This window comes from Dermacentor silvarum, chromosome 3, assembly GCF_013339745.2.
Source record: "Dermacentor silvarum isolate Dsil-2018 chromosome 3, BIME_Dsil_1.4, whole genome shotgun sequence".
In the NCBI taxonomy this organism is placed as follows: Eukaryota; Metazoa; Arthropoda; class Arachnida; order Ixodida; family Ixodidae; genus Dermacentor; species Dermacentor silvarum.
The window spans coordinates 1,938,643-1,966,128 of record NC_051156.1 but is presented as its reverse complement, the minus strand read 5'-3'; the positions used below and the strand labels follow the sequence as shown (position 1 = coordinate 1,966,128).

Genomic DNA, 27,486 nt, shown 5'->3' with positions numbered 1-27,486 from the left:
GCATTTCCGGCGATAGCGGTTACGGTCACGAGCGACGGCGGCGGCGGACACCATCACGAGCCGAAACGACTACTGGAGTGAGCTCGTAACAGCTGACACTGTAAAAAACATTGTGTGCTAACCCCACGGCCCCTGGTGTAGTGCCAGACGTAGATAATAGATGGTCAGCCATGCAAACATCACTGACCGTGAGCAACAATACCACCTGTTCTGCACTCCCTCCTTCCCCAGCCTTGGCAGAACTTGTCGTGGGCTTTTAATTGTTAGTAGTCAAGAAAACCTCAGTGTAAAGAAGCACTCATGAATACTTTAATAACTCTTGAAAAGTAAAAATCGTCCAGTAAAGCTCACAAGTACACTAATGAGTTGTGTAGCTTCATATCATGCCCTCGTTACACTTCGAGGTCTCGGGGTATTACGGCTCCTTATTAGAATACGAGGACCCTGCTGCCCACGCTCGTGGACTGTTGAGGTCTCATATCTCGGATCCCGTCACCGGCTAATGCTCACAAAGTCAGTTTCCGCGATGTACTCCGAAGACATTGGTGTCGGAGTGGGGATTGTGGCTCCACTTGAGCTGGGGCTACAGAAGATTGAGCTTCTTGGTGGTGGCACTGCAAAGAACAGGCAGTAAAGCAAGTCGGTGAGCATTAACTGTGACAACACAGAATAAAAAGAAAGTAGGCTGTTATTTTCGCTGTTCTGCCATCCTGAGTGCTTTCGAAGATAAACACGGTGAAACATCGTCATAGCGTACAAGTGAAAACCAATGCAGAAGTAAATAAGCAAAAAACCTTCCAATAGTAACAGCTCTACGAAAATTAACGATGACAAAGTTATCTGCAAGGCGGCTTCTAAAATTCATTATTTCGCCTCATAACCACCCAGGTGAAAATATTCCAAGTGGTACCACCTGGTTCCAAACTGGTCCCCGTTGAACTGGCTTATGGTGAAATTCCCAGTTGGTCCCAGCCCCCAATGGGACCAGCTGGAACCAGTTGATAGTGGTCCCAGTTGGTCCCAGCCCCTAATGGGACCAGCTGGAACCAGTTCAGCTGGGACCAGTTGGTAGTGGCCCCAGCCCCCATTGGGACCAGTTGGCAGTGTATTAGCCGCAGCTCCATACATTCAAGGTGCCCGTTGGCAGCCGTGCACGCAGAGCTGCTGCTAAAGAAACAAGGGCTATAAGGCCAGTTCATAAGTATTTAATCACACGCTATGATGTTCTTTGGCTAGCGCCAGTCGCTTGCTGGATTTTCGCACATCTTGTATTTTCTCGGAGAGAAGCTTGGTAATGGAGGCCACAGCTGTGGTCACATCTTCTCCCTTTAGCTGGCCCCAGTGGCGGACTGTGGCTGTAAAACACAATTGGCACAGCACAGCATAAGGTTCAATAATGTTGGTAAAATGTCAAGAAAACAAAGATTTTTATAGAGACAAACAAAGCCAAAATCAAGACAGATGTGCCATTTCAGACATTTCAAGGTTACCAGAGTCTATATATTTTTTTCCACCATACCTGTCACGACGTTCACTTTCGTGGGTGTGAGTGGCTGCTTCGGCAACTCCCCAGCTGCTCTGAGCTTGGGGGCAGCAACGCCACTCACACTTCTGTTCAGAAGGCCATCCGTGCCCCATATTGCGTGGGCAGTGTCTTTGCAGACAAGTGTTGCCTTCTTGTTATTTAAGATTTTGGCAGCTTGATTTGCAGAAATGACAATGCCTTCTGCTAGATGAAACTGAAAGGAAAAAATATCCATACCCACATTGTCAAAATTAAGCATTGCCAATAAGAATAGAGGTCCTACATAAATGAATTGCGCAACCAGTGGTCTTAGCTAAACTTGTTCAATTATGTAATTTGTAGAGCACCGACAGAACAGAAATACGAATTCTGAAAGGAAGTACATAAAATACAGCTTGGTTTTGTGCACTTTCATTGCCTTGAAAAAGAAAGCAGGGCTTGTCCATCACAAATTATGTTCTTCGACATGCCCAGCAACCTTCTGTTTCAGCGACTGAAACATCAGGGGATAAACTCAAGTATAATCATAAGTAAAATAAGAACTACTGCCATACAAAATGGGCAAATATGGTTTAGGCAGTATCGATTTTTCACATCTCGTTATGACAATGACCACTTTTTATCGGTTGAGAGGCTAGCATGTGAATACATTTTGGACTGCTAAACGTGGAAAGGAATACGAAAATAGTGTGCAATGATACTCACTGATCCATCAGGGAGGTGCACAAAGTCTTTCCCAGGCACTAGACAAGAATCAAAACCACATTAAAATCTTTGCAACGCTTTTAATGGCGCTGTACGTGTGCAAATGTTACAAGCTTAGCATTGAAATTATGCTAACTAAACACAATTGTTACATTACATCCTACACAAGTAAATAGCATGACTTACAAGATTTAGAGAGCAGGGAAAAAGTTCTGTTAATTACTTACGCATAAAAATGAAAACTTTTACAAGTTACTTTATGAATGGTGGCCATGGGTGGCTCAAGGTATTTACATTTATTTATTAGATACAGTGTGCATGTGAGCACTCAGGTATGAGTAAAACAAATGTACTTGTCCCACAGCAAGTAGCAGCAGAACCAGGATTAAATGACCCTGATGGAGTCAGCTAGAAGTGTCTAAAGCATATTATTATTGTCGCATTTACGAATGTACTGTTCACAGAAAATAGAAATAAAAGAAAACATACCTGGTATGCTAGGAAAATGATCCTGGGCGTTGCCCTGATCATTTTTGTCCACATGCAAGTCATCATCTGAAATGGCAGAGTGAGCACTAGTTAAAAATCACATAGTGAAACTGGTGTTCATATTTTGCAGGTTTTAATGTCCAAAAATTGCAGAGTCGGTCATGAGGGATACTGTAGTAGTGGAGGGCTCCGGTTTAATTTTGGTCACATGTCGGTTCTTTAGCATGCACCCAAAGCACGGTACACGGGAATTCTTGAATTCTGCCCCAATTGGAATGCCGCCACTATGGCCAGAGGTCGAACCTGTGACCTCGTGTTTAGCAGCAGAATCCCACAGTCAATAAGCATCTCTATGTTCTCGAAATTGTCCATATTAATACCTCACTCCAGAATCATTGCTCTAATTTCCAAAAGCTGTGGCTCAACAGTGTAAAAGTGCCTATGTAGCACATAGTCTGCTGAAAATTTTGCCTAAAAACGCTTTTAGCTGTATGTGAAAGGAATGAAAACACTTGCCTTCTGTGATGACCCTTGATATGTGATCGCCTTCTGCAGAAAAGTAGTTTCAAATTATTGTGGTCAAAACATTGTCATTATAAAGAAGGCTATCTGCCCAGAAATTTAGGCTATAGTCACACAATGAGAAGCAAAAAACTTTCTGCCAAACCACAGCTTTCTATGTACTAACCTTGGCTGGTACTAATGGCTTGTTCTGTAATGAAGTACAGTAAAATACTTAGTAAAACATGTTAAAGAAATACAAATACTCCAGAAATGGTCACAGAATTTTAAGAGGAAATGAAACAGCTCACCCATCTTGCCACGGCCTTTGGCAACGTGACCCAGCTTGGCATGAATGCCTTCCCCTACAACACACAAGTTTAAATATTAGCATAGCACTTAACACACAGTTGATCATTAAAACTACTAAAACCAGTCAGTAATGGCATGTATCTGACAAGAAATGTTGGCTTTAGCCTTTCAACTTGATGGGTAAATGGAAGAACTTACCTTCCATGCTATTGTTTCTTCTGTGAAGGGCTTCCACTGCAACAAAATATACATGCCAATTATACCCATACACTTAATGCACAGAGGACAATTAACACACTATGACCAATTGCTTGTGACAAAGTATATACAATTCTTGTAGCACATATCCCTTACACACTCCTGACAGTATGTATTATCCAGAGTGTTAAAGCCGAGGTGATTTCCCTTACCTTGAAATATTTTGCTTTCCAAGCAACGCTGGAGAGATGCCACTTGCTCCAGCAGAACTTCATTTTCTTTTTCTAGTTTTAGTGATCTCTCCTTCCACATTTTTTTCTCTGCTATTTCTTTACGCAGCTCTGCACTAGAAATTAGTGATTCATCCGAAGACGATGTGTCACACTCCCAATGGGGTTTTTTGGGGCTCTGAAAAAGTGGATCAATTCGTTATCAATTGGAAATATATAAAATGTACAGACGACACACTTACCCGGCTTTGATGATTGGGCTCACTGGATTGTTCACCCATGGCTTTTTTTTTTGCATCTTGAACATGCTTTTCCAGAATTCTACTGTAGCTCGCACTCCTTGCATTCACTTGCATGAATTTGCACTTTTGTGATACCTTAGATACAAAGCAGTAAAAATAAAATCTGAGTTGGTAAAACTTCATGACACCAGATAATAGGAAACTGCATCTAAGTTCATAACAGAATGCTTTGCATACCTGCTTGTCTTGCTTTTTAGCGCGCTTATCATCATCCGAGTGCTCTTCCATGCGAATCTTTGGCATGGGCACCCTCTTGTTCGATTTCTTGTGCTCCAGCTCCTCCCGGGATTCTGAGTAAGGCAGACAAAGGAGATGGCATGAATTAAAATAAAATGAAAGCATCAATAAATGCACGCACATCTATAGTATGGTTGGAGTTTTAGAAGTCATGTTTTGCCAACACAGATGGATTCCGAGCTGCCTGCCAAGAACACTGCGAATTTAAAGCAAGCACTATTGCTTATATATGATTCTGAATAATTTAGTGTCATTGCACATCGTCACGATCGATGTTAACGTGTTCGTGCAGCACATAATATAATGTCAATTTGTAATGCACGAAATTTTGACTGAGAAAAATAAGTTTCTTGATTAATTAAGACGTTGATTGTGCGAGAGCAGTCAAATTAATTGCCTTAATATTTTGCTAATGATTAATCTCGAAAAAATGCAAGCGCTAATTGTGGCCTGCAACACCGCGATCAACGTGGGTTTTATGTACTGCACGAAGTCGTCTGTACACGATTACTCAATCGAAATCGCCTGCTATATTTCGTATACACTGTAAAACTTCTTCAGTATTTTTGAAATTCCAATGTTGTATATGCCGGTAGTTCATGGTCTACAATTTAAACACTGCATTGAAACGCTTAATTTGTGCAAGGCGCGAGCACCTGCACGCAAGCTCCACGTGTGCAAAACTTACCGGCCAGCAGCAGAACTTGAGCCTCGTACGCCCGCGTATTTTCGTTGTTTGCCTCGTCAACCCAGAACACTGAATAAATAGTCCTATTATCAAAATCTTCGGTGTGCTGCAGGCGGAAGTCCAAAATTGAATTTACACTCACGACATACAAGCGGTTGTTGTCAAATTCTTCTAAAAACTTCACTAATGCAAACATAGCAGATTATTAGACACAGCAAATTACCAACGCGTGAACACAGACAGCTCGACCAGCAAAGCGCACGTGTATACAGTGGCTACCACGTGGATCGGGTCGGAGTGACATAAACAAATCCGAGCTGGATTGGATACGTAATGACCTGCCGCAGTCGCTAGCCGTATCAGAAAATAATGAACATACATAACTACACTTTTTGCATTAATTTTATTCCACAATTTTATACCTGTGATTATATTTTCAGCATGCGTAAAATGTTTTGAAAACTTTGACGACGCAATTCAACTAACGTACACGATATGGAGATTGTGTTTTGGAAAAACTAGCCAAGCCTAACCGCAACCTAGCCGGTGGCCTAACCGCGTTGTTCTACCACGTTCGTTTATGTGAAAGTGTGTGTGCGCGACGTTGTGTATATTAAAATGAGGCCTCGGAAACGATATCTCGATGCTGGAGGAGATGTTACTGACCTTCCCTACACTACACGAAAAAGGTTATTGGAAATTCCGTCTGTGTCGCATGCGGTAGACACGGCGACGCAGCAGGCAACCGTTCAAGATCGCGCATGTTCCATACCTTTAGCGACTTGCAACCCGGCGGATTTAGAGTCTGACGAAGATTCTGACGTGCCTTCAGCATCACCTCCGCGCGAAGAGAGTGGACTAAGTTCTTGCGGCGTGCTGCCGCCTTATAATGAACCCACGCTGCAGCCAGAACCAGCCGAGGAGGAAGAGCCGACGCTGAGTCCCGACGACTTGTTGGCGCTGGCTGTGAATTTCGCCATCGAGTACGCGCTTCCGTGGAAAGCGGTGGAAGCACTGCAGCGACTACTTGCATACGTCTTGCGAAGATCTGATTTACCGGTAACAAAATTTCTGTTCAGAAAAAAACGCCGGTATCAGCATCGACGCCGCCAAGTTTCATTTTTATTGCAGTGATTGTAAGTCTCTCGTAGCTGAGACATCGGGACTCCTGGCTGAGCGAAATGGAACTCGGGGCAGCTGCAGTGCGTGCACTAAAGGGTACTGCGGGCGCGAGATGATGTGTGACGGGCATTTATTGGTCAGCCTCCCGTTGCGCCAACAATTCGAGTCTCTACTTTCGTCAAAAGAACTAGCAGTTGCCCTCCGAGAAAGGCTGGACCATATCGAAGACTGCTGCAGAAGTAGCGAAACAAATGAAAAAATGCAGGACGTAACGGACGGGAAAGCCTACCGAGCCATGCGCCAGAAACTAAAGAAATATGACCTCAGTCTTACTGTTAACTCCGATGGAAGCCCACTGTTTAAGTCTTCAAAGTATTCAATTTGGCCAGTTCAGGTGACAGTCAATGAACTGCCGCCACATATCCGCAGCAAACATGTTTTCACCACACAACTTTGGTATGGGCAATCGCATCCTGAAATGGGACTGCTAATGGGCAGTTTTGTGCAAGAAATGGAGGACCTCATGCAGGGTGGCATCACCTGGACGGATGGCACAACATTCATCTCTTCGCAGGTATGTACATCATTCAAAACAAGTAGCGCTTATTCAACTGTCGTGGCGTTATATCAATGTCAAATATTACATGTGAAATACCATATGCAGATTTTGTGAGTGCATTTTAAGCTATTTCACTATTTAAGACTGTCAACAAACCTGTTCATGACAACTGTGATAAGTGTTTTAAGGTAAGCACGAACACATGGTGTTATTTTTTATTATAACAGTGTAACATTAATTGTCTGGCTTTTTCAAAAACCTCATAACAAAACCCCACTTCTGCCAACTTTTTCTTGGCTACAGTATATGAGTAGCACTGCTAGCCGTCATGCCAGTCAGCTTGGATTTCATACATGCAATTTGGGAGAAGTGATATTCTATCTCTTGAATGTAACATGAATGCAATGTTGGGGCTTGCTATAATGAAATGCATTAAGTGTGGCATATTAATTATTCAAATGTGCTTTACATGTTTACAAGAGCATCTTTATATCATGTAAATTATAAACCAGGAAGACAACATACCATTTGTTATTCAGACTGCAGAGAATGTCAGAAGTCACATGGCTTATTCAAATTGATGGTGTACTTGATTTAATTGTCCTTTCTTTATTTTGCAGGTCCACCCCTTCAGCTGTTCTGCTGATGCCCAGCAAGGGCAATAATGCAAAATATGCGCCAGTTCAATGGACGTTTTGGCTGTGGCTGGTGCTTGCATCCTGGGACCATTGTAGATGGTAAGCAAATTTCTTGCCGCTCACATAAGAAAGCTTTTGTATGGTAATTATATCACCGCAGGGCAAGTAAACCTCAGTGCATGAAGAACCTTCATATATAGATGTGGAGTGCATGCTGATTTAATTTCGATGTGTTGTAATACAACAATACAAAATTCAGTATAGTACTTCCAGAAATATCTGTTTGTATAGCAGTGCCTAACGTGCTGCTTCATGATTTTATTTTTCATCTGCGGCTTCCAATAAAGTATTGCCGTCATCTTGCTGTAGTCGTTTTCAATTCAAGTTTATTTTCCTTCATCGGTCAGGGAGGAGCAGCTGAATAAAAGCTGCTACATCAGCTTGAATTTTGCAGCACCGTTGAGAATCTCTTAGCATGTGGGATTGGCCTGCTGATTTTAGCACCTTTCTTTGTTATTTTCTTTTGGAACAGGAACCATTAAGTATACAATTGACGAGCCAGTGCCAGACAGAACAATGGAAGAAACCATCAATGCCATGAAGACAGCAGCACGCACAGGGACAATTGTTCAAGGCATAAAGGGTCCAACTCCATTAATAAATATGCCACACTTTGATATAATCTGGGGATTCACACCAGATTACATGCATTGTGTGTTGCTGGGAGTTGCACGCCAGTTTACAGAACTGTGGCTCTCCAGTGTAGGCCAGCCCTACTACATTGGGAGGCCAGCACTGCTCAGTGCTGTAGACAAGCGGCTGTGCAACATAAAGCCACCATTATGTTTTAGACTGCAGCGTACCCTTTCCTTACGGAAGTATTGGAAGGCTACTGAGTGGCAGCAGTGGCTATTGTGGTTTTCACTGCCTTGTTTAGATGGTATTTTGCCTACCGAGTATCTTAAGCATTTCACCTTGCTTATTAAGGGAGTGTCACTACTGCTGATGGACAGTGTTAGCAGCACTGATGTCAGTGAAAGCGCTAGCCTACTAGTGAAGTTTGTAGTGGGTGTGCAGTTTCTTTATGGAGAAAAAGAAATGACATTTAATGTACACCAGCTTTTGCACTTGCCCAAGAGTGTGGTACTGCAGGGACCACTTTGGTCACATTCCTGCTTTGTATTTGAATCAAACATAGGGCATGTGAAGGAGCTGGTCACATCTGCAAAAGGAGTGCCAATCCAAATTGTGGAACGGCTGTTGATGGCTAGCTCTTTTGCTAGTCTTAAAGCATCAGCTCTCCCTCAGACTAGAGAATTTTTAACCAAAGGCAATGGTGCAAAATGTAGGGCAGTTGTTTCTATGATTGGCAAGCCACGGAAAGCACTGCAGCCAGTTTTGAATTTGGTAATGAACCATATTGGCTGCATGACAATTGGCCCCATTGTAGAACACGACAAAGTTGCAGTGTCTCGTTATGTTTTTCACAGCAAACAGTACAAAAGACCAAACAAAACAGACTGCACTGCCGCAATGCTTCCTTCTGGGGCATGTGTAACAATTTCTAACATCCTTGGGTTTAAAGACATTGCTGGCAAAGAGAGAGTTTTTGCAGTATGTGAAAAATTTGACACGTGTCAGACTGAAGCTCCCCATATTCACAAGGCCCAAGGACTGCAGTCCAGCCATGTTTTTGAGGTAAAGTCTGGCATTGTCCCATGTCTTTACATGGAGATTGAGCAAGCAATTTTTTTTGCACCACTTGCTTTTAAAGCCCTGCTTAAAAACCGGTGATGAATTATAAAACATGAGTTTAAAGGAGCACTTTTCTTAAAGAGGCCCTGCACCACTCTTTATTAAAGTTGTCGCATGTTTTTGGTATTAAAGGGCATCGCTACGCGAACCTTTTCAAGCGAGTCACATATGAAGATTTATCCACGATGTTAAGTGCTAAAAAGTTGTGTTGTAAACCTCTTTTACATTGTTTGCGGTTCTTTTATGTGCATTGCAGACAAGGACAAAAGCGATAGGACACACACAGCTTCAAATGTTTAGTCACTTTTGTCCTCGGCAGCACACCTAGTAATCTGCTAGTAATGGAACATCATCAAGCCCAAATTGCCATTTTAATTTAGAACATCTCTTTTATGTGCTTACAACTGTCAACATACAGTGATTGATTATTCTTATTTTTGTCAGAATGCTGTGCCCTTGACCAGCCGGATTTGAGCAGTGTTTATTGCTTTTTATGAAGTGAATATATTAAAGTCATAACGGTGCATGAATGGGCTAGTGCTACGAATAGGTGGTGCGAGTCGCCTACCATTAGTGGGAACACGTGTATTCAAGCAGAGCTTCAAGCATTTTTGATGTGATGTGAAATAAGTGGCTGATGTAACATAATAGGCCCATGTGTGATCTTTATAAAAACGAGGCTACAGGTCTCAGTCAGATATGCTGCTGTAAAACGATCACTGTTGGACTGCTGTGTTAATTGCGTATGACCTGTTAATTTTTATATTTGTACGTTTACTTCATAAGTATACTGCACCGTTTCAGCAAATCACGTCAATGCTGTTTTTTATTAATTGTGTGCACCCAACAGTACAGTAGTATGAAATGTCACTCATTGTTGTGTTTGTAATAATCCATTGTTCAAGTCAAGACTAACATCTGCAGTGTTCTTGTATTCAACCTATTTGCTAGCTTTAAAATTGGTATACAATGTGGATATGTATACATAATGGAACTCTGGGGTATGTGCTTGTATGTCTGAAACTTGTCTTGATACTCACGAGAACAAATTGAACCTTTGAGTGTGATTGTTGAAATGGTCCTTGATATATTACTCAGAAAATTGAGAGCTTTTAATGTTGCCCACATCTTTCTGTTCTTTGTTTCTTTAAAAAATAAAATGTGTTCTAATAAACAGTGAAATACTACTCATGATTTGTACTTGTGTATTGGATATATTCTAATTTTGATGGCTTATATTTACGCCATTTAATCATGATGCAAAAAGATGTGGCCTGTTTTATACTACCAGAGCCAGAAAGCCTGATGGAATTGGCTGCAATGTCAAACAGTTTAAGTTAACAAACCTGCCATGGGAGCTCTGTGGCTGAATGTGTGTGGTCCTAAGTTCGATTACTGGCCATGGTACCCACATCTTTGTGGGTGTAGAAGGCGCAAACGCTCTTGTACTTAACTTGGGGTGTACATTATAAAGAACCCCAGATAATCAGAATTAGGCCTTTGTCGCTGTTAGAAGTTAGCCTCATCATAAATCTGTTGGGAGATGGCATATTCCATGCGCTACTTTTGCAGGCTGCCTTCGCAAAAGTTATGACACACGATCTAGTTGTAGATACATATTACACTGCATCAGCAGAAAGTCCTTATTTTTCACAGCATATAACATATTACTGTCTGCTGGGCATGTTGGTATGGCTTAATCATCAACTAAGTATTCAAGCAAATATATTGAAACGCTATACTACAGGCTTCTTGAGTCCAGTTTCCATGTGTTATCAAAGTGGCATGCATGCAGGCTGGCTGCTCCAAATTGGCCTCTGATTGGTCCCATATACCGAGTGTTTCACTTAACTTGAGCCAGACCTTGAAAATATGCAAATGGCACATAACTGGAAAGAACCACGGTAATGTTTCCTGTCACTTGGAGATACTCAGATAAATTTTTTTTGCATGCTGCCAAATTAGATGATTAGCCTGAACTAATAAACTTATCAATCATTATAATTAAAAGAGAAATAAAATGATATGTCAATAAGAATATTGTAGAGCAGCATGAGAAACTCCCGATACAGCTTTACACAACATTACCTTGGTTCGGTCCAGCTACGTGGCATTTGCACATTTTCAAAGTTCGGCTCAAGTTATGTGAAACACCCTGTATTATTGTGGCCTCCCACAGGGCCGCCAGTTGGTACGTCCCAGTTGAAGCTTATATGGCGGTCCCAGTCAGCCACCAGCAGGGACCACTTGGTTCCAGTCGAGCCCCAAGTGGTCCCAGTAGGCTTCAAGCTGGGACCACTTGGTTCCAATCAAGCCCCAACTGGTCCCAGTAGGCTCCCATCTGGGGCAACTTGGTTCCAGTCAAGCCCCAACTGGTCCCAGTAGGCTCCCATCTGGGACCACTTGGTACCAGTCAAGCCCCAACTGGTCCCAATAGGCTCCCATTTGGTCCCACTTCATTCCCACCGGGCACCAGTTAAGAACCAGCTGGAACCAGCTGGTCCCCGTCTGGAACCAGCTGGGACCAATTGGTCCCAGTCCATTACCAGTTTCATATTTTCACCTGGGCAGTCTCTGCCGGCTGTACTTTCTTCCACTCGTTACATCTGAAGAACGTCGGAAATTGAGTTAATTAGGAATGAGCGGTTTACAGGGCGTATGATAAGCAATTATCAGCGTTGTATTCCTTTTAGAGTAGGTTAACATCGCCAGCGTCTCACTTGCGGGTATTAACTGTCGCAATGAGGCTTCATACCGCGATTAAGCCCTTCTCTTCGAAAGCTAATCCAAAGTTCTACGCACCTCCGACGTCAAAACTTTCGGCGCGGAAGCACAAAACATCGATTGTTGGCAAACAGCGGAGAAGCTCAGTCCCACTTACTAATCTCAGTGAAAAGTAACATATTCGTCATCTCCTTCATTTCTTTTTTATTCACTCACCTGTCATCAATCATCCACGATGCCTACCAAGTTCAAGTAGCTTCGTACATGAAGCCAACAGCAGATGTTAAAATTCGACAGCTGAGTTCCGTGCTGGGGAATGCACTCCACGCTGTCGCGCACAAATCACGCCGCCCGCATGAAGGTGTGGACATCGCAGTTGCGCACGGCCTTCAGCGCGCGGCCCACCATCTTCCTCGCCTCGTTCTCGTCCACAGTCTGCAGCCTCGCCCACCAGTTTGAGGAAACCGGTGTCGTCGTGGAAGAGCTCCACGCGTCTCCAAGCATCGAAGTCTTTGTTGCAGGAACCTTCGACGACGAAGCGGACCCCTGCTTTAAAGAGGCGTGCATTCCGGCTTACGGCATCCTGTTAAAAAAATATCACCACTTGCGTTAGCAATAGGGTGTAATCTGCACAAATGCATGAAGAAAGATAAGTCGTAGCAGGGCCTAGTTGGAAGGGGAATGACATTCTATGGTACCCAGCACTGCGCCTACAATCATCTTCCTGGAAGCTTAAAGTAGGAATCCTATCTTGGACAAGCTTGCAACTGCACGCCAGCAATTATCTGCCATATGGGCTCTCCAATTGCCTGTCGAACGCTGACGTGCAAGTTTGTACATGCAAGCAACTGACGCAGGGCGTGCAGACGCGAAGCCGCATTAAAGCACTGCGGCGTGAAAACAATACGCACATGGTGGTCTAGCACAATCAACACTTCAGCCACGATGTCCCTACCTTGCAGCACTGGCAGCCCGGACTGGAAGCCCGGGTTGCCAGCGGGCGTTGGTTGTTAGGGCACGGGACGTGGCAGCAGCTATTTCCCCCAAGGCTCCAATAAAAGGGTTTCCTCCGTCCCGCCCACCAGGCCATGCGCCGTGCGAGTGAATGATCGTGCTAATGTACTCACAGGCTATGGACAATAGCATACAAAAACGCCTCGAGGAAACACGGCTCGCTTTGCGCTCTTTGTACTACTTTCGACAAACGCAAGTGATGCAGGCAAGATAACATTTAACACGACATCATCACTGTCGCATGCCGTCGAAATCACCCCCAAATACCGTGAATGAACACAAGCAGCACAGACAGCTTCGCTTACATTGATTCCCACAGTGGGTGCATTCTGCTTATTTTTTTCTCTTAATGTCAACTAGAAAATGGCTACCCCGTTTGCTTTCTGATACAAGCCGCTCTCTTTCTATCACAAAAGGCTACACCTAACAATTTACAGCGAAGCGGTCTATGGCTAGGGTTCTGTACATTTTTCGTGTCCATCAACAAATCTGCCTGTGCAAGAACTCGGCTCCCGAATTCGATGCAATATCGTTTCATTCTGTGCAAAAGCTTTTACCTCTCATCCCTTGGATATGCATTTTTCTTAAATTAGTTACCAATAGGCACCATTTTAACACCAGTAGACTCCGACGTAGGTAATAAGGGTTTCTCAAAGATTTGCCACTCTGCGACCCGCGTCAGCCATGCGTACGCTCGCACCGCCATCTCTTTGTCGTCGCTCCAAGTGCTTGCACGTCTAGTTTGCTCCGGCTCCCGCAGATTCGCGGTAGTTATTCATGTGAATGTATGCCGCCGATGGACCGCGCCGATCAAAATAAAAATGCGTGTGCGTTTGTCTGTCTTCGAGATGTCCGCCGTCACAGCTCAAGAGATGTAAAATTTGCTCATACCTTTGATCTAAATTCTGTGTCACCTCTATGTGACACAGAATGTGACACACAATGATTGTACAAATTTCTTTGCAACGATAGCGGTAAGCTCCCGGCCATCATTTGGTAATGCCTGCCGTATGTGCTGCAACCCATTTTATTCTTTAACTTTCCTTCTCGTAATCAGGTTTGCCTGTTAATAATTGACCCAGATAATCGCTGTACTGTAGAGATTCTAAAGGATGAATGCCGATCAGGAATTCTTGTTCTCTGCCAAGCTATGGACATTACATTCGTATTCTGCAGGAGCACTCAGACATAAAACAATACCTAAATATGCTCGTTACAACAAATATACTACATACAGAGCACAACTCATTTATTAACGCAAACCTTCCTATCTCTACTCTCTGAAGTTCTTAACCATTGTGTAGGCACAAAACAGAAAACTATCGCCACCTCCCGGACTTGCGTATATAATGCTGATCGCGTGACGTACGTGCATTGGACATATTGCATGGAGCAAGGCATAGACAAAATGCATGTTAATAAAACGCAGTACCGTACCTGGAGAGCAGCTAGCATCTGCTTCTCCGCGTCATGCGCCCGTTGGTCAGCATGCCGCGAACAGCAATCGTCGAGTGTGAAAACGCTGGTATCGGCCGGGTCACTGTGCATAAGCTGCTTATCCAAGAGTTTGTACTGCGGCTCGTAGCTGCAGCTCGGATTTCGGTGGAACTCGGTGAGTATTCGAGTTTTACCAGCTCTTTCCAGCAGGGTGCGCAGGTTTGTCGAGGATAGGTCCAAGTCGATGACACGCAGTGTCTTGAGCTTGGGCAACGCCACCAGCGCCGCCGTGATCCGACTGCGCACTTCGGTCCAGTACTCTTCCGACATCTGTCCGTCGCTTATCCAGACAGACTGGAATTCGAGCACGTCGATCTCGACGTCCGTGAGCGAGAGCGACGCCCGCAGGTAATCGGCCAGGGCGTCGAACGTCGGCCGGTTGAACTTGATGCAGCGTAAGCTCACTGACCTCACGTGACTCCACCGGGCGAGATCGACGAGACCCACTCTCAGTGGCTCGAGGTCTGTTTCTCCAATGCCCGCGTAATGTGACCTGTCAATCGTCACGCTTCGAATTTGCGCGCAGTGAGACAGCGAATACTTGGTCATCCGATAATGGTATTCGTTTAGTGGTTGTCCTCGATGATGACTCTGCCGCTTAAGCCGAGCTCTCGGATCGTACGAAGATGGGACACTTCGTCATCGGGAAGGTGGCGCACTGCCACGCAACGAAGGCTGCGGTTGTCGCGCACTGCTCTGAAAAATGCGTGACACTCGTCCCCGTAGAAGTCACTGAGGTCGATACGGAGGTTGCGGAGCCCGCAGTATATGTTTCTGACAGCTTCGAGCATAGGTGCCATCCAATGGGAGCCTTCCGGCACAGCGTGTGCATCCCGATCCCTGCTATAATGGCCACTTCCACAGCACTCAGTGCAAACCATGGATGGCAGCCTCAGGCTGCGTAGTGTCGGGCAGCGAAGAACACTTGCTGCGATGAGGACGGTTTTCTCGGCGCTGCAGGGAAGCAAACATTTTGAAACGAGTAAGAAAACGTCCGCCATCTATAGACAATGCTGCCACTAACATGCGGGCACAATATTTCTCCACTGCCGGTGGACCTAAGATATCTCATAAACCAAACTTCCAACAAAGCTGTTTTATTTGAGCTGTTATAAAAACATCAGTTGCGGTTAACTAACATACTTATAAATTTTTTCGTGCATATGACTGGAAATTTTTTTGAAACGGCGCGAAATCTTGCGCTGCAAAATTAATAAAAGCATAAATTGGTCAGTTAACGCTTTCGAGCACTTGTTACTGAATTTATCAGCAAATTCTGTATTTCATGATGTATGGTGTTTAATGGCGCAAGGGCCGGCCAAAGAGCACCAGACCAGTGTTGATGAGTTGACAATGGAGCACTGAATTGCAAAAGGTAGATGTGTCGTGGCTGTAAAAGGACCTAAAAACAATCCCTGTAAAATGCGTAAAATCCCTGCAGGGGCGTCTGCGTCAGCAGGCGTTTGGTGAGTTGCGCCACCACGTACCCGAGCACACGAGGTTTGGAACCTCCCGCGTCTAACCGTGCGCGGCTTAGCCGTGTCCGGGGAAAAAGGGATCCTGGGGGTTGAGCCAATGCCGTGTTTGGACCTTTACGGCCCCTCGGCGGAGGCAACACACCCCTTTGGCCTCGGCTTCACGTAAACGGCACCCCCAGACTGACCCACCCGGGGGAAATCGGTAGTTGCCTTTTCCTGTCTCTCTCTCCAATCTTCGTCTTTCTCTCTCGCCTTTTCATCTTTCCTGTCGTCTACTCTCTTCTATATTACTTCCGACCTTCTTGGCAGCGAGGGTTAACCCTGTGTGAGTACCCGACCTAGGTTATTTCATATTTGGTTATAGTGGTGACGTACAGCTGGCGTCCGCAGGACTTGTTTTTATAAGACCTGTGGCGTCCCCTTGTTGGGCTCCACGGTGGGCGGCTGGCGTTACTATCGAAAACTGAAAATTTTCCATGGATAGCTCCTTTCCCAAGCTCTCTGATCGCCCTCAGAAATGAGGGCGCACCGAAGAAATATTTAAATTTTTTGGTCGCAACACTGAGAATTTCCCCCGCTATCAGGTAGTACACTGAGAAACCAGGAAAGACAACGAGAATGATCTCGCCCTTCCTCGTTTCCAAAAGTCTAACTCGGACAATTGGACGAGGCTATAAGGCAACCAGACTTGCGAGTGGCGACCTTCTCTTGGAACTACATGACAAAAAGCAATATGAAAAACTTTGGTATGTCCCCGAGAGACGTTAGATTACAGTTTCAGTGACCCCACACCGCACCATGAACACCATCCGCGGTGTGATTTCCGATGATGATCTCATGGAGTTGACCGAGACTGAACTTCTGGAAGAATGGAAAGAACAAAATGTAATCAACGTAAAACGAATCGGAATGAGGCGTGATTGTAAAGAAATTGACACTAAGCACCTAATACTCACATTCGGTTCCAGTGTGCTGCCAGAAACCATCGAGGCAGGTTACATTAAAATCCGAGTAAGGCCGTACATCCCCAACCCTCTCCGTTTCTTCAAATGCCAAAGGTTTGGCCACAGTTCACAGAACTGCTGAGGCCGTCAGACTTGTGCAAAATGCAGTGCGAACGAACATCTCTCTCAATCATGTGAAAACTCTCCACTGTGTGAACTGTGATGGGGAGCACGCCGCATACTCGCGGTCGTGCCCCACCTGGAAAAGAGAAAAAGAAATAGTATCAATCAAAGTAAAGGAGAACATATCATTCAAGGAGGCACGTAGGCGGGTATCATACCTGCCCAAGAACACCTTTGCCGATGTGGCGCGTCAGAGGGAGCGACACAACGGTTTCCCGCGGCTGTCCGGCTCACACGCGGTGAGCTGCCAGCGACGCCATCCGCCCCCTCAGCGGCTGCAGCTAGCGCTGCTCCGCCACCTCAGAACAAGGGGCCATCGACCTCCGGGCTGGTGGCCTCAGGGATCTCGTCCATCGAGACGAGGCCCGCACATAAAACAAACCGCTCGCAAGAGCGCGTGCCCAGCGCCTCGCAAGAGGCCATGGACACAACAACCAGCCAGACGGTGCCACCAGCGCCTAAGGAGTGCCGTGAATCTCGCGATCGCTCCAAACAAGAAAAAGCCCGCATCACAGGGCCGGACAAGAGCTCAGTGAAGTAACTGCTCTCTCTTAAACACACAGCACAAAAAAACATTCCCACGATGAATACACAAATAATACAGTGGAACGTCAAAGGACTCCTTCACAACCTCCCCCGCAGGGGCGTCTGCGCAAGCAGGCGTTTGCTGAGTTGCGCCACCACGTACCCGAGCACACGAGGGTTGCACCCTCCACGTTTAACTGTGCGTGGCTTAGCCGTGTCCGGGGAAAAGGGGATCCTGGGGGTTGAGCCGATGCTGAGTGCTTGGACATTTATGGCCCCTCGGCGGAGGCAACACACCCCTTTTTTGGCCTCGGCTTCACGTTGACAGCACTCCCGGACTGACCCATCCGGGAGAAATCGGTAGTTGCCTTTTCCTATCCTCCTCTCCAACCTTCGTCTTTCTCTCTTACTTTTAATCTTTCCTGTCTTCTCTCTTCTATATTCCTTCCGATCTTCTTGGCAGCGAGGGTTAACCCTGTGTGAGTAGCCTGCCTAGGTTATTTCATATTCGGTTATAGTGGTGACGTACAGCTGGCGTCTGCAGGGCCTATGTTTACAGGCACTGCAGCGTCACCTAGTAGGACTACCTGGTGGGTGGCTGGCGTTTCTGCCGAAACATCAATATTTGCATAGCTAGTTCTTTTCCCGCGCTTTCTGATCGCCCCCAAAAGAGCGGGCGCACCGAAGAAGTTTTTAAATTTTTTGGCCGACAAGTTGAGAACTTTCCACGCTACCACGTGGTACACAGTGAGAAAACTGAAAGCACCGTGAGGGTGATCTCACCCTTTATCGTTGCAAAGACTCTGACAGAGACTATAGGACCAGGTTACAAGGCGACGAGGATGGCCAGCGGTGACCTCCTCCTGGAACTCCGCGATAAGAAACAGCATGATAAACTACAGAATCTAGTGTCGTTTGGAGACTTTCCTGTGACTGTGACCCCGCACCGCACCATGAACACTACCCGCGGTGTTATTTCTGATGACGACCTGTTGGAGCTCACCGAAGATGAACTTTTGGAAGGATTCAAAGAACAAAATGTTTTGACTGTAAAACGAATCAAGATGAGGCGCGATGGCAAGGAGCTAAAGACAAAACATATAATCCTTACTTTTGGTTCTAGTGTTCTACCCGAGACCATTGAAGCCGGATACATTAAATTACGTGTCAGGTCATACGTGCCAAACCCTCTTCGATGCTTCAAATGCCAAAGATTCGGCCACAGTTCGCAGAACTGCCGAGGCCGTCAGACTTGTGCGAAATGCAGTGCAACTGAGCATCTCTCTGAATCATGCGAAAACTCTCTCCACTGTGTGAACTGTGATGGGGAGCACGCCGCATACTCGCGGTCGTGCCCATCCTGGAAAAAAGAAATTGTAACAATTAAAGTCAAACAAAACATTTCGTTTAAAGAGGCACAAAGGCAGGTGTCCTACCTGCCAAAAACCAGCTTTGCCGAAGTGGTGCGTCAGGGGGCTGCTCCACAACGGCCATTGGCGGCTGACTGGCACACGCGTAGTGAGCCAGCGGTGACGCCATCCGCCCCCTCGGCGGCTGCAGCTAGTGCTGCTCCGCCGTCTCAGAAAAAGGGGCCATCGACCTCCGGCCTGGTGGCCTCAAGGGCCTCGTCCCTCGAGACGAGGCGTTCCCGTCAAACCAACCGCTCGCAAGAGCGCGTGTCCAGCGCCTCGCAAGAGGCGATGGACACAACAACCTGCCAGACAGCGCCGTAAGCGCCAAAGGAGCTGCGAGAAAAAGAAAAAGCCCGCATCACAGGGCCCGACAAGGGCTCTGTAAGTTAAATTAGTCTCTTTTAAACACACAGCACAAAAAAACACTTCCAAGATGACTACGCAAATAATACAATGGAACGTCAGAGGACTCCTACGCTCGCGTGCTCTTTTTATTAAAGTTTATTCTCTCTCTCTCTCAGAGGACTCCTACACAACCTCGATGACGTCAAAGAAATCCTAGACAGGTTTAATCCTAAGGTGCTGTGTGTTCAAGATACACACCTTAAATCTACACAATCAAACTTTCTCCGGCAATACGCCATTTTTCGTAAAGACCGCGATGACACAGTCGTGTCTTCCGGTGGTGTGGCTATTGTAGTCGATAGAGGTTATTGCCTGCCGTGAACTAAAACTTCGTCCCCGCAGGGGCGTCTGCGTCAGCAGGCGTTTGGTGAGCTGCGCCACCACGGACCCGAGCACATGAGGGTTGGCCCCTCCCGCGTTTAACCGTACGTGGCTTAGCCGTGTCCGGGGAAAAGGGGATCCTGGAGGTTGAGCCGAAGCCGGGTGTTTGGACCTTTATGGCCCCCAGGCGGAGGCAACACACCTCTTTGGCCTCTGGTTCACGTAGACGGCACCCCCGGACTGACCCGCCCGGGGGAAATTGGTAGTTGCCTTTTCCTGTCCCCCTCTCCAATCTGCGTCTTTTTTTCTCACTTTCATTCTTTCCTGTCTTCTCCTTTCTTCTATTTACTTCCGACTTTCCCGACAGCAAGGGTTAACCTTGTGTGGGTGGCCAACCTTGGGTACTCCAGATTGGGGTTATAGTAGCACCGTACAACTGGCGAGGGCTTGTCTTGCTCGCAAGATTTGCTCCGTCCCCATGTTGGGCTCGGTAGGTGGGCGGCTACCACCGCCGCCGAATTTTGAAACCATATTATGGCAGAACCGTTCCCCCGACTTTCAGATCGGCCTCTGAAAAGAGGTCGCACCGATGCAATCTTCCAATTTACCCTCCGAACCGACCTAGACACCTTCCCAAAGTACCATGTCCTTCATAGTGAAGGCAACACAAGCGTAAGAAAACTCTCACCCTTCCTTGTATCGAAATGCCTCGTAAACACGATTGGACCTGACTACAAAGCCACAAAGATGGCTAGCGGAGACCTCCTCCTCGAACTGAAAAAGAAAGACCAAGTTGAAAAGCTCGCCGAACTCGCCAGTATCGGTGACATTAATGTAACAATCTCCCCACATCGCTCCCTAAATACAAGCAGAGGAGTAATATCTGAAGAAGATTTCCTGAATCTCAGTGATGAAGAGCTGCTTGAAGGTTTCCAAGAGCAAAATGTTATTAAAGTACAGCGAATTACACTTCGGCGAAACGACCAACAGATCCCCACGAAACACGTAATACTAACATTTGGAACCAGTACTGTGCCCACTTCACTCGACGCAGGATACTTGAAAATCAACGTCTGACCATACATACCGAACCCGAGGCGGTGCTTCAAGTGCCAGAGGTTCGGTCATGCATCACAATCATGCAGAGGTAAAGAAACATGCGCGAAGTGTAGTGCCAACGACCATCCCTCGGACAATTGCAACGCTCCAGCACTTTGTGTCAATTGCAAGGGAGACCATCCAGCTTACTCACGGAGCTGCCCTTGCTGGAAAAGAGAAAAAGAGATCATCGCAATCACAGTAAAAGAAAAAATCTCATTTTACGAAGCGAGGAAAAGGCTAGGGCACTTACCTCAAGTTAGCTATGCCAGTGCGGCGCGGCAGGGGGCAGCGCCACACGGGTTTCAGGAGTCTACAGGGTCCACGCACAGTGTGCCCGTAGAAACTCCATCCGCCCCCTTGATGGCTGCAGCCAGTGCTGCGCCATCATCATCGAAGACGGGCCTGCAGACCACAGTGTTGCAAGGCCCAAAGCTGAACCGAATTTCACGGCCCGAGACGCGCGTTTCGGCGCCTGGCTCCCGATCATCCAGCGCCTCGGAGAAGGCGATGGAGGTCGACGCGAAAACCCCGGCGCCATTGACGCCAAAAGATCTGCGCTCTCTGGAGCGCACCAAGAAGGAAAAACTTCTTGTAACTGCGCCGAGAAAGGGACCGGTAACCTGAGTGGTTACCGCTCTCGCAAATAGCACAACCCTTTTAACACATGTCACCTACAACTTTTGAATTCATATACATCAGTTAATATTTTCAATACCATCAGTATGGCTTTTATCATACATTGGAATTGTAGAGGCCTGATCAACAATTTAGGTGACAATAAAGACTTAATAAACAACCTCTCACCTGTAGCATTCTGCTTACAGGAAACAAATCTAGGCCCTAAATATACACATTTCCTTAAAGGTTTTACTGTCATACGAAAGGACCGCGAACACTCCAGCCGTCTATCTGGGGGAGTCGCTATTGTTGTGCAAAGCGGCATCCCTACACGAAACGTTTTATTAAATACCCCGTACGAGGCTGTAGCCGTCACCGTTTTATCCTATAAAACTGTCACCATTTGTTCACTGTACATTCCACCACATACACATTTCACAACTCGAGACCTGGAAAATCTAACAGACCAGTTGCCGGAGCCTTTTGTTTTAGTAGGTGATTTTAATGCGCACTGTACCCTTTGGGGCAGCGATAAAAATGATCAAAGAGGGCAACTTATCGAAGATTTCGTTTTAACTAATAACATTTGTCTTTTGAACACAGGTGCGCCAACATATTTTTCACCAAGCTCCCGTAATTTTAGCTGCCTCGATTTAGCCTTTTGCTCACCGTCTGTTTTTACCGATTTTAAATGGGAAGTACTGAATACCTCGTATGGCAGTGACCATTTCCCTGCTATCATCAAACTCACATCATCACCACTCATTATAAATTGTAAACCGCGTCGCTGGAAGGTACACCTTGCTGACTGGACACTCTTTACAAAAAATGCAAAGCTCGAACAAGTGTTTTCAAGTGAGCTAAGCGTTAACGAAATCAATGAAAGGTTCACTGCGGTTTTAATTTCAGCGGCAGAAAAGGCCATTCCCCAAACATCCAGCCTTGTACGCAAAAAACTTAACCCCTGGTGGACACCACAGTGCACAGAAGCAAAAAAACAACAAAATCGGGCCTGGGGAATCTTGCGAAGATACCCGACCTATACAAACCTCCTACATTTCAAACAGGCCAAATCCAAAGCACGATTTATACGAAGGCAGGCGGAAAAATCATCATGGAGGAAATACATATCTTCGATAAACAGCTCTGTCACCTCTAAACAAATGTGGGAAATGGTGAGGAAGTTTAGGGGAGATTACTCGTCGTATACAATACCGCTCCTTACAAGTCCAGGTACACAAACAACACTACAAGAACAGGCTGACATACTTGGTGAACACTTCCACAATGTTTCCAGCTCGGATAATTATTCAAAAGAATTTTTAAGGTACAAACAGTCTGCTGAAAAACAGAAGCTGCCCACTACTGGCGCGACAAATGAATTGTACAATGCCCCCCTTACACAGCAGGAATTAAACATAGTCCTTTCAGCTGGCAAAAAAACAGCGGTAGGTCACGACCGTATTCACTACTCCATGCTGGCACATCTATCCCAAGCATCTGTAGAGGCTCTCCTTGAATTTTTCAATTTAATCTGGGAATCTGGGAGAATGCCAGAAGAGTGGAAAAAAGCAATAGTAGTCCCATTTCTCAAAGCTAGTAAATCCCCAACATCCGCAAGTAGCTACAGACCCATTGCCCTGACCAGCTGTCTGGCAAAATTATATGAAAGCATTATTAATATAAGGCTCTCGTTCATTTTAGAGTCAAGAAACTTAATAGACCCTCACCAATGCGGTTATAAAAAGGGTTGTTCAACCACTCACCATCTTGTCCGACTGGAGCATGAAATTCGATATGCATTTTTACACAAGCAACATTGTCTGGCAGTTTTCTTTGATTTAGAAAAAGCCTATGATACCACGTGGAGATATGGAATTTTAAGAGACCTAGCTGACCTCGGCATCCGTGGTAAAATGCTTAACTGCCTAGCTGATTTCATGTCTAATAGAACATTTCAGGTTCGTCTCGGCACAGTACTTTCTCGTACATTTGCACAGGAAAATGGTGTTCCACAAGGCTGTGTTCTCAGCACAACACTTTTCATTGTAAAAATGAACTCGGTTAATAAGGTTATACCGTCGTCTGTTATGCACTCTATATATGTCGACGACCTGCAAGTGGCTTGCCGTGCCTCAAATTTATCAACTTGTGAGAGGCAGCTTCAGATCACAATAAATAAACTTGCAAAATGGGCTAACAAGAATGGCTTCTGCTTCTCCACCCAGAAAACAGTTACTGTTTTATTTTCTCAGAAACGTGGGCTATACTGCGACCCAGTCCTGAAATTAAATGACGCCACACTACCGGTCAAACAACATTACAAATTTTTAGGAGTAACCTTTGACACCAAACTGAATTTCCTGACCCACATAAACACACTAAAGATTAAGACAAATAAAGCGCTGAATATCCTTAAAGTGTTGTCCCATAAGCACTGGGGTTCTGACTGAACATGTCTTTTACGTATTTACCGGTCTGTTGTGCGTAGCCTTCTAGACTACGGCTGCGTAGTTTATGGCTCAGCCAGACATTCTTACATTCGACGACTTGATCCAGTACATAACCTTGGACTACGCCTAGCAAGTGGTGCTTACAGGACATCACCTGTCCCAAGTTTATACGTTGACTGTAATGAGCCTTCCTTACAGCAGCGCAGAGCGTTACTTACTTTTCCTTATGTACTCAAAATTCAGTCATCACCGCAGCACTTATGTTACAATATCGTCACACAATGCAACTCACGCTTACATTACACTAATAAGCCGAATATGATTCGGCCACTTCTTTTACGGCACGAGGAATACTGCAAGACTTATGATATTCCTCAAGAGGTACTGCAAGCTGCTGAAAGACCACAAAGATTGCCCCCGTGGTGCGATTTCACACAGTTATGTGATTGGACACTAACGCATCTAAAGAAAAAGGACACCCCAGAAGAACACATAATACAAGAGTTCCGAGCTATCCAAGAAAAATACAAAAATTACTCAGAATTTTACACTGATGGCTCTAAAACACAAAAACATGTGGGCGTGGGAATCGCAACGAAAAATTGGGAAACTAGTATTCGAATACACCATTCTGCTTCAATCTTTACCGCCGAAGTTTATGCAATATGGATAGCAGTAAAAAAAATTATCACCGAGAAGCTGAAAAATGCTATAATTTATACTGATTCGTTAAGTGCACTGAGAGCTTTAAATTTAAATTCCGCCTGCGAACCCCTACTTGGTGATATCTTAAACATGGTCTTTTGTAACAAATACGGAAGAACCATACGATTCTGCTGGGTCCCAAGCCATGTTGGGATACCAGGGAATGAAGCAGCAGACAGATGTGCGTCCATGGCAGCTCTCAAAAACGTAACTCGCACAACACTTCCATACAAAGACAGTATCCAAGCGATTCGTAAGGCCCTTGCGTCAAGATGGCAACAGGAATGGAACTCGTGCATAAACAACAAGTTACATGTGACTAAACCCCTGCTTGGCGAGTGGAAATCATGCAGTCACCAAGAGCGGTTCTATGAGGTAATCTTATGTCGACTTCGAATTGGGCACACACATCTAACACACAATTTTCTACTTCGAAAAGAAAACCCACCAACTTGCAAGAAGTGCCATGAACCACTTACTGTAATGCACATTATTATGACGTGTCCACATACCGAAACACAGAGACGGAAACTTTTACAAAATCTAGATACCTTGCATATACCTCTACACCCCTCCTTACTACTAGGAGACGACCTCGCTAGTGCCATTCACGGAGTTGTTCAACTTTTTAGACGAAACTGGTTATTTACATCAACTATAAAGTAACACAGCTTTGACTGCCCTAACATTGTTTTTGTATTGTCTTGTGACTGGCGCAGCATGGCCTTAGTCGCTTTTGCGCCATTAAACCAGGATTAACTAACTAACTAAATAGCATGTTTGAAAGACTAATGCACTGATCACAGGCACACTGCGCAGGAACCAGAAATACGTGTGCAAGCTGTGACCCCTTCAACAGAGCTGATACCACGTTGGTTAATTAATTAGTTCGCTTGACGATACTACTTTCGTTGAGATTTAATAACAGCTTCGCTGATATGCTTATCTGTCACGGGGGACGGGCTGATCGATTTGCTGTACCAGACCGCGGGTTGTTCACAGCAGAGCATGGGTATATACTGGCGCCTGCCGCTTAAGTGTGCTCCACACGTGATAATTAAGCAATGGTTTGTGAATGACCTTATGATAAAAATTACTTACGAGGAACGTATGCTTGCATTACGGTCAGAGGATTACGTAGTACAGTAATCGCAAGTGGCTCCATGTATGGGCGGTTGCCGAGTGCTTGAAGCGTGTACATAAGCACTCAAAATTTGTTTCGCGTCACTCTGGGCAGACGCAAACAAAACAGTGCGACCTTGCAATGTTCGCTAGAATGCTATGCTTCCAAGTTTTCGCACGACAGCCAATGGAATAGCAAATTTGGTCCTTTTCTTGGCGCCGTCGGCAGAAAAGGCACTCGACTCGAGCATTGCTGTCGACGGCATGTCGATGCAATGTCTTTCTTATCAAATCGAACCTTAAAGAGACGTTTAAGCGTGACTGATTCTCTAAACCCAAAAACTGATGAAAAAAGATATATATAGATATATATATATATATTACTACGTAAAATTCACTATTGGATGCTTCGTGTAAGTGGTCGTGTGCGTGGGGTGCGGATACCTTATCACCATTCTCGGCAAGACGCATGTTCGAATCCTTCTCTTTACCTTTTTTTAAGTTGCTTATTAATGCGCGGTTACCGTTTGTAATTCCATGCGTTTTCACCCCGATTAATGTGTGGTTATTGGGAGAAATGCCGCTGAAGTGCTAGCATTTCTGGGGGACTTCCGAAGAAAACAATTAAATTGTGGGGTTTTACGTGCCAAAACCACGATCTGATTATGAGGCACGCCGTAGTGGGGGACTCCGGAAATTTGGACAACCTGGGGTTCTTTAACGTGCACTGGTGTTTTCGCATTTTGCCCCCATCTAAATGGGCCGCCGTGGCCGGGATTCGATCCCGCGATCGGGGACTTCCGAGACATGCTCACAAAAGTGTGGATGGGTGGATAAGGCTGCACCCTTTAAATCGGGCGGCGGCACACGCAACCTAGCCATGACTAATAAGTTATTTTGTACTTAGCGGAGGGTTAGCTTGCAGTATAGGCCGCCCCCTGTCTTAACAGGCGACTATATAGCAGCATTGGTGAAGTGAGGTTGAGGCTAATGTGCCTGGATTAAAACATGTTAGAAGTTTGTATGACAACAAATCATATAACACGAAACATACACATACTCACGTGTCATCACAGACTTTTGAATTCATCATTAAAAAAAATGCCACAGTCATCCTGTGCACAATAATAACAGCTCATACAAGTGACCAAATGCTGTGCATAAAGAGATTTCATTCATGGGGTTTGATGTCCCTAAGCAACAGGCGTGTATGCATGTAGCTGTGATAAATGGTGTGGTGGAAGAAAATGGATTCATTTTGACCTCCTGGGAGTCCATCATGCAGCCAAAGTGTATTATACACAAGCATTATTTTGCATTTTGCCCACATTCATTACATTGTTGCCACTGCTGGTAGGATCGAGTAGTATTTTCAGTGTTATCCATACAGAAAGGCAATGTAAACTTCCATGGCAATTATATATCACAAGGCCTCTTTCCTGAATGTTGCACCATCTGACACATATGTAGTCACAACTCTGAACCCTCAAAACGCTTGTCCTTTGTCTACTCTTTCTTTCGTGCCATGTCTGCTTTTTTCTTTTTTTTTGGGGGGGGGGGGAGGTTCTTAAATCATGTTTCATATGCACCAACTAGGCTTCTAAATGCCCTTTTATGTGAACTACAGTTTATTAAAAAGCTTGTTGTTTCTTTGTGGGGTGTTCATCTTTAGCACTGCAAACAGCTTAAAATCTGCAAAACTAATGACAACTGGAAAGTTCGT

At 45.3% G+C, this 27,486-nt stretch overlaps 3 protein-coding genes across 3 annotated transcripts; 1 reads left to right on the top strand and 2 right to left on the bottom strand.

The window, feature by feature from the left end:
• Nucleotides 1-435: 435 nt before the first annotated feature.
• On the bottom strand, nt 436-15,461 carry LOC125943711 (uncharacterized). The gene is made up of 3 exons (XM_049663178.1): nt 14,437-15,461; nt 12,202-12,531; nt 436-614 (listed from the first exon to the last, which is right to left on the bottom strand). The coding sequence occupies exons 1-2, from the start codon at nt 15,043-15,045 to the stop codon at nt 12,328-12,330; spliced, it is 813 nt and encodes a 270-aa protein (XP_049519135.1). The 5' UTR covers nt 15,046-15,461; the 3' UTR covers nt 436-614; nt 12,202-12,327.
• On the bottom strand, nt 3,242-5,512 carry LOC125943712 (uncharacterized). The gene is made up of 7 exons (XM_049663179.1): nt 5,188-5,512; nt 4,440-4,552; nt 4,203-4,337; nt 3,943-4,138; nt 3,731-3,766; nt 3,532-3,585; nt 3,242-3,431 (listed from the first exon to the last, which is right to left on the bottom strand). The coding sequence occupies exons 1-7, from the start codon at nt 5,381-5,383 to the stop codon at nt 3,403-3,405; spliced, it is 759 nt and encodes a 252-aa protein (XP_049519136.1). The 5' UTR covers nt 5,384-5,512; the 3' UTR covers nt 3,242-3,402.
• Nucleotides 5,742-10,431, top strand: LOC119443686 (uncharacterized). Its single transcript, XM_037708402.2, has 3 exons — nt 5,742-6,883; nt 7,489-7,605; nt 8,039-10,431. Exons 2-3 carry the CDS (start codon nt 7,533-7,535, stop codon nt 9,298-9,300), a joined length of 1,335 nt encoding a protein of 444 aa, XP_037564330.1. The 5' UTR covers nt 5,742-6,883; nt 7,489-7,532; the 3' UTR covers nt 9,301-10,431.
• Nucleotides 15,462-27,486: the final 12,025 nt, after the last annotated feature.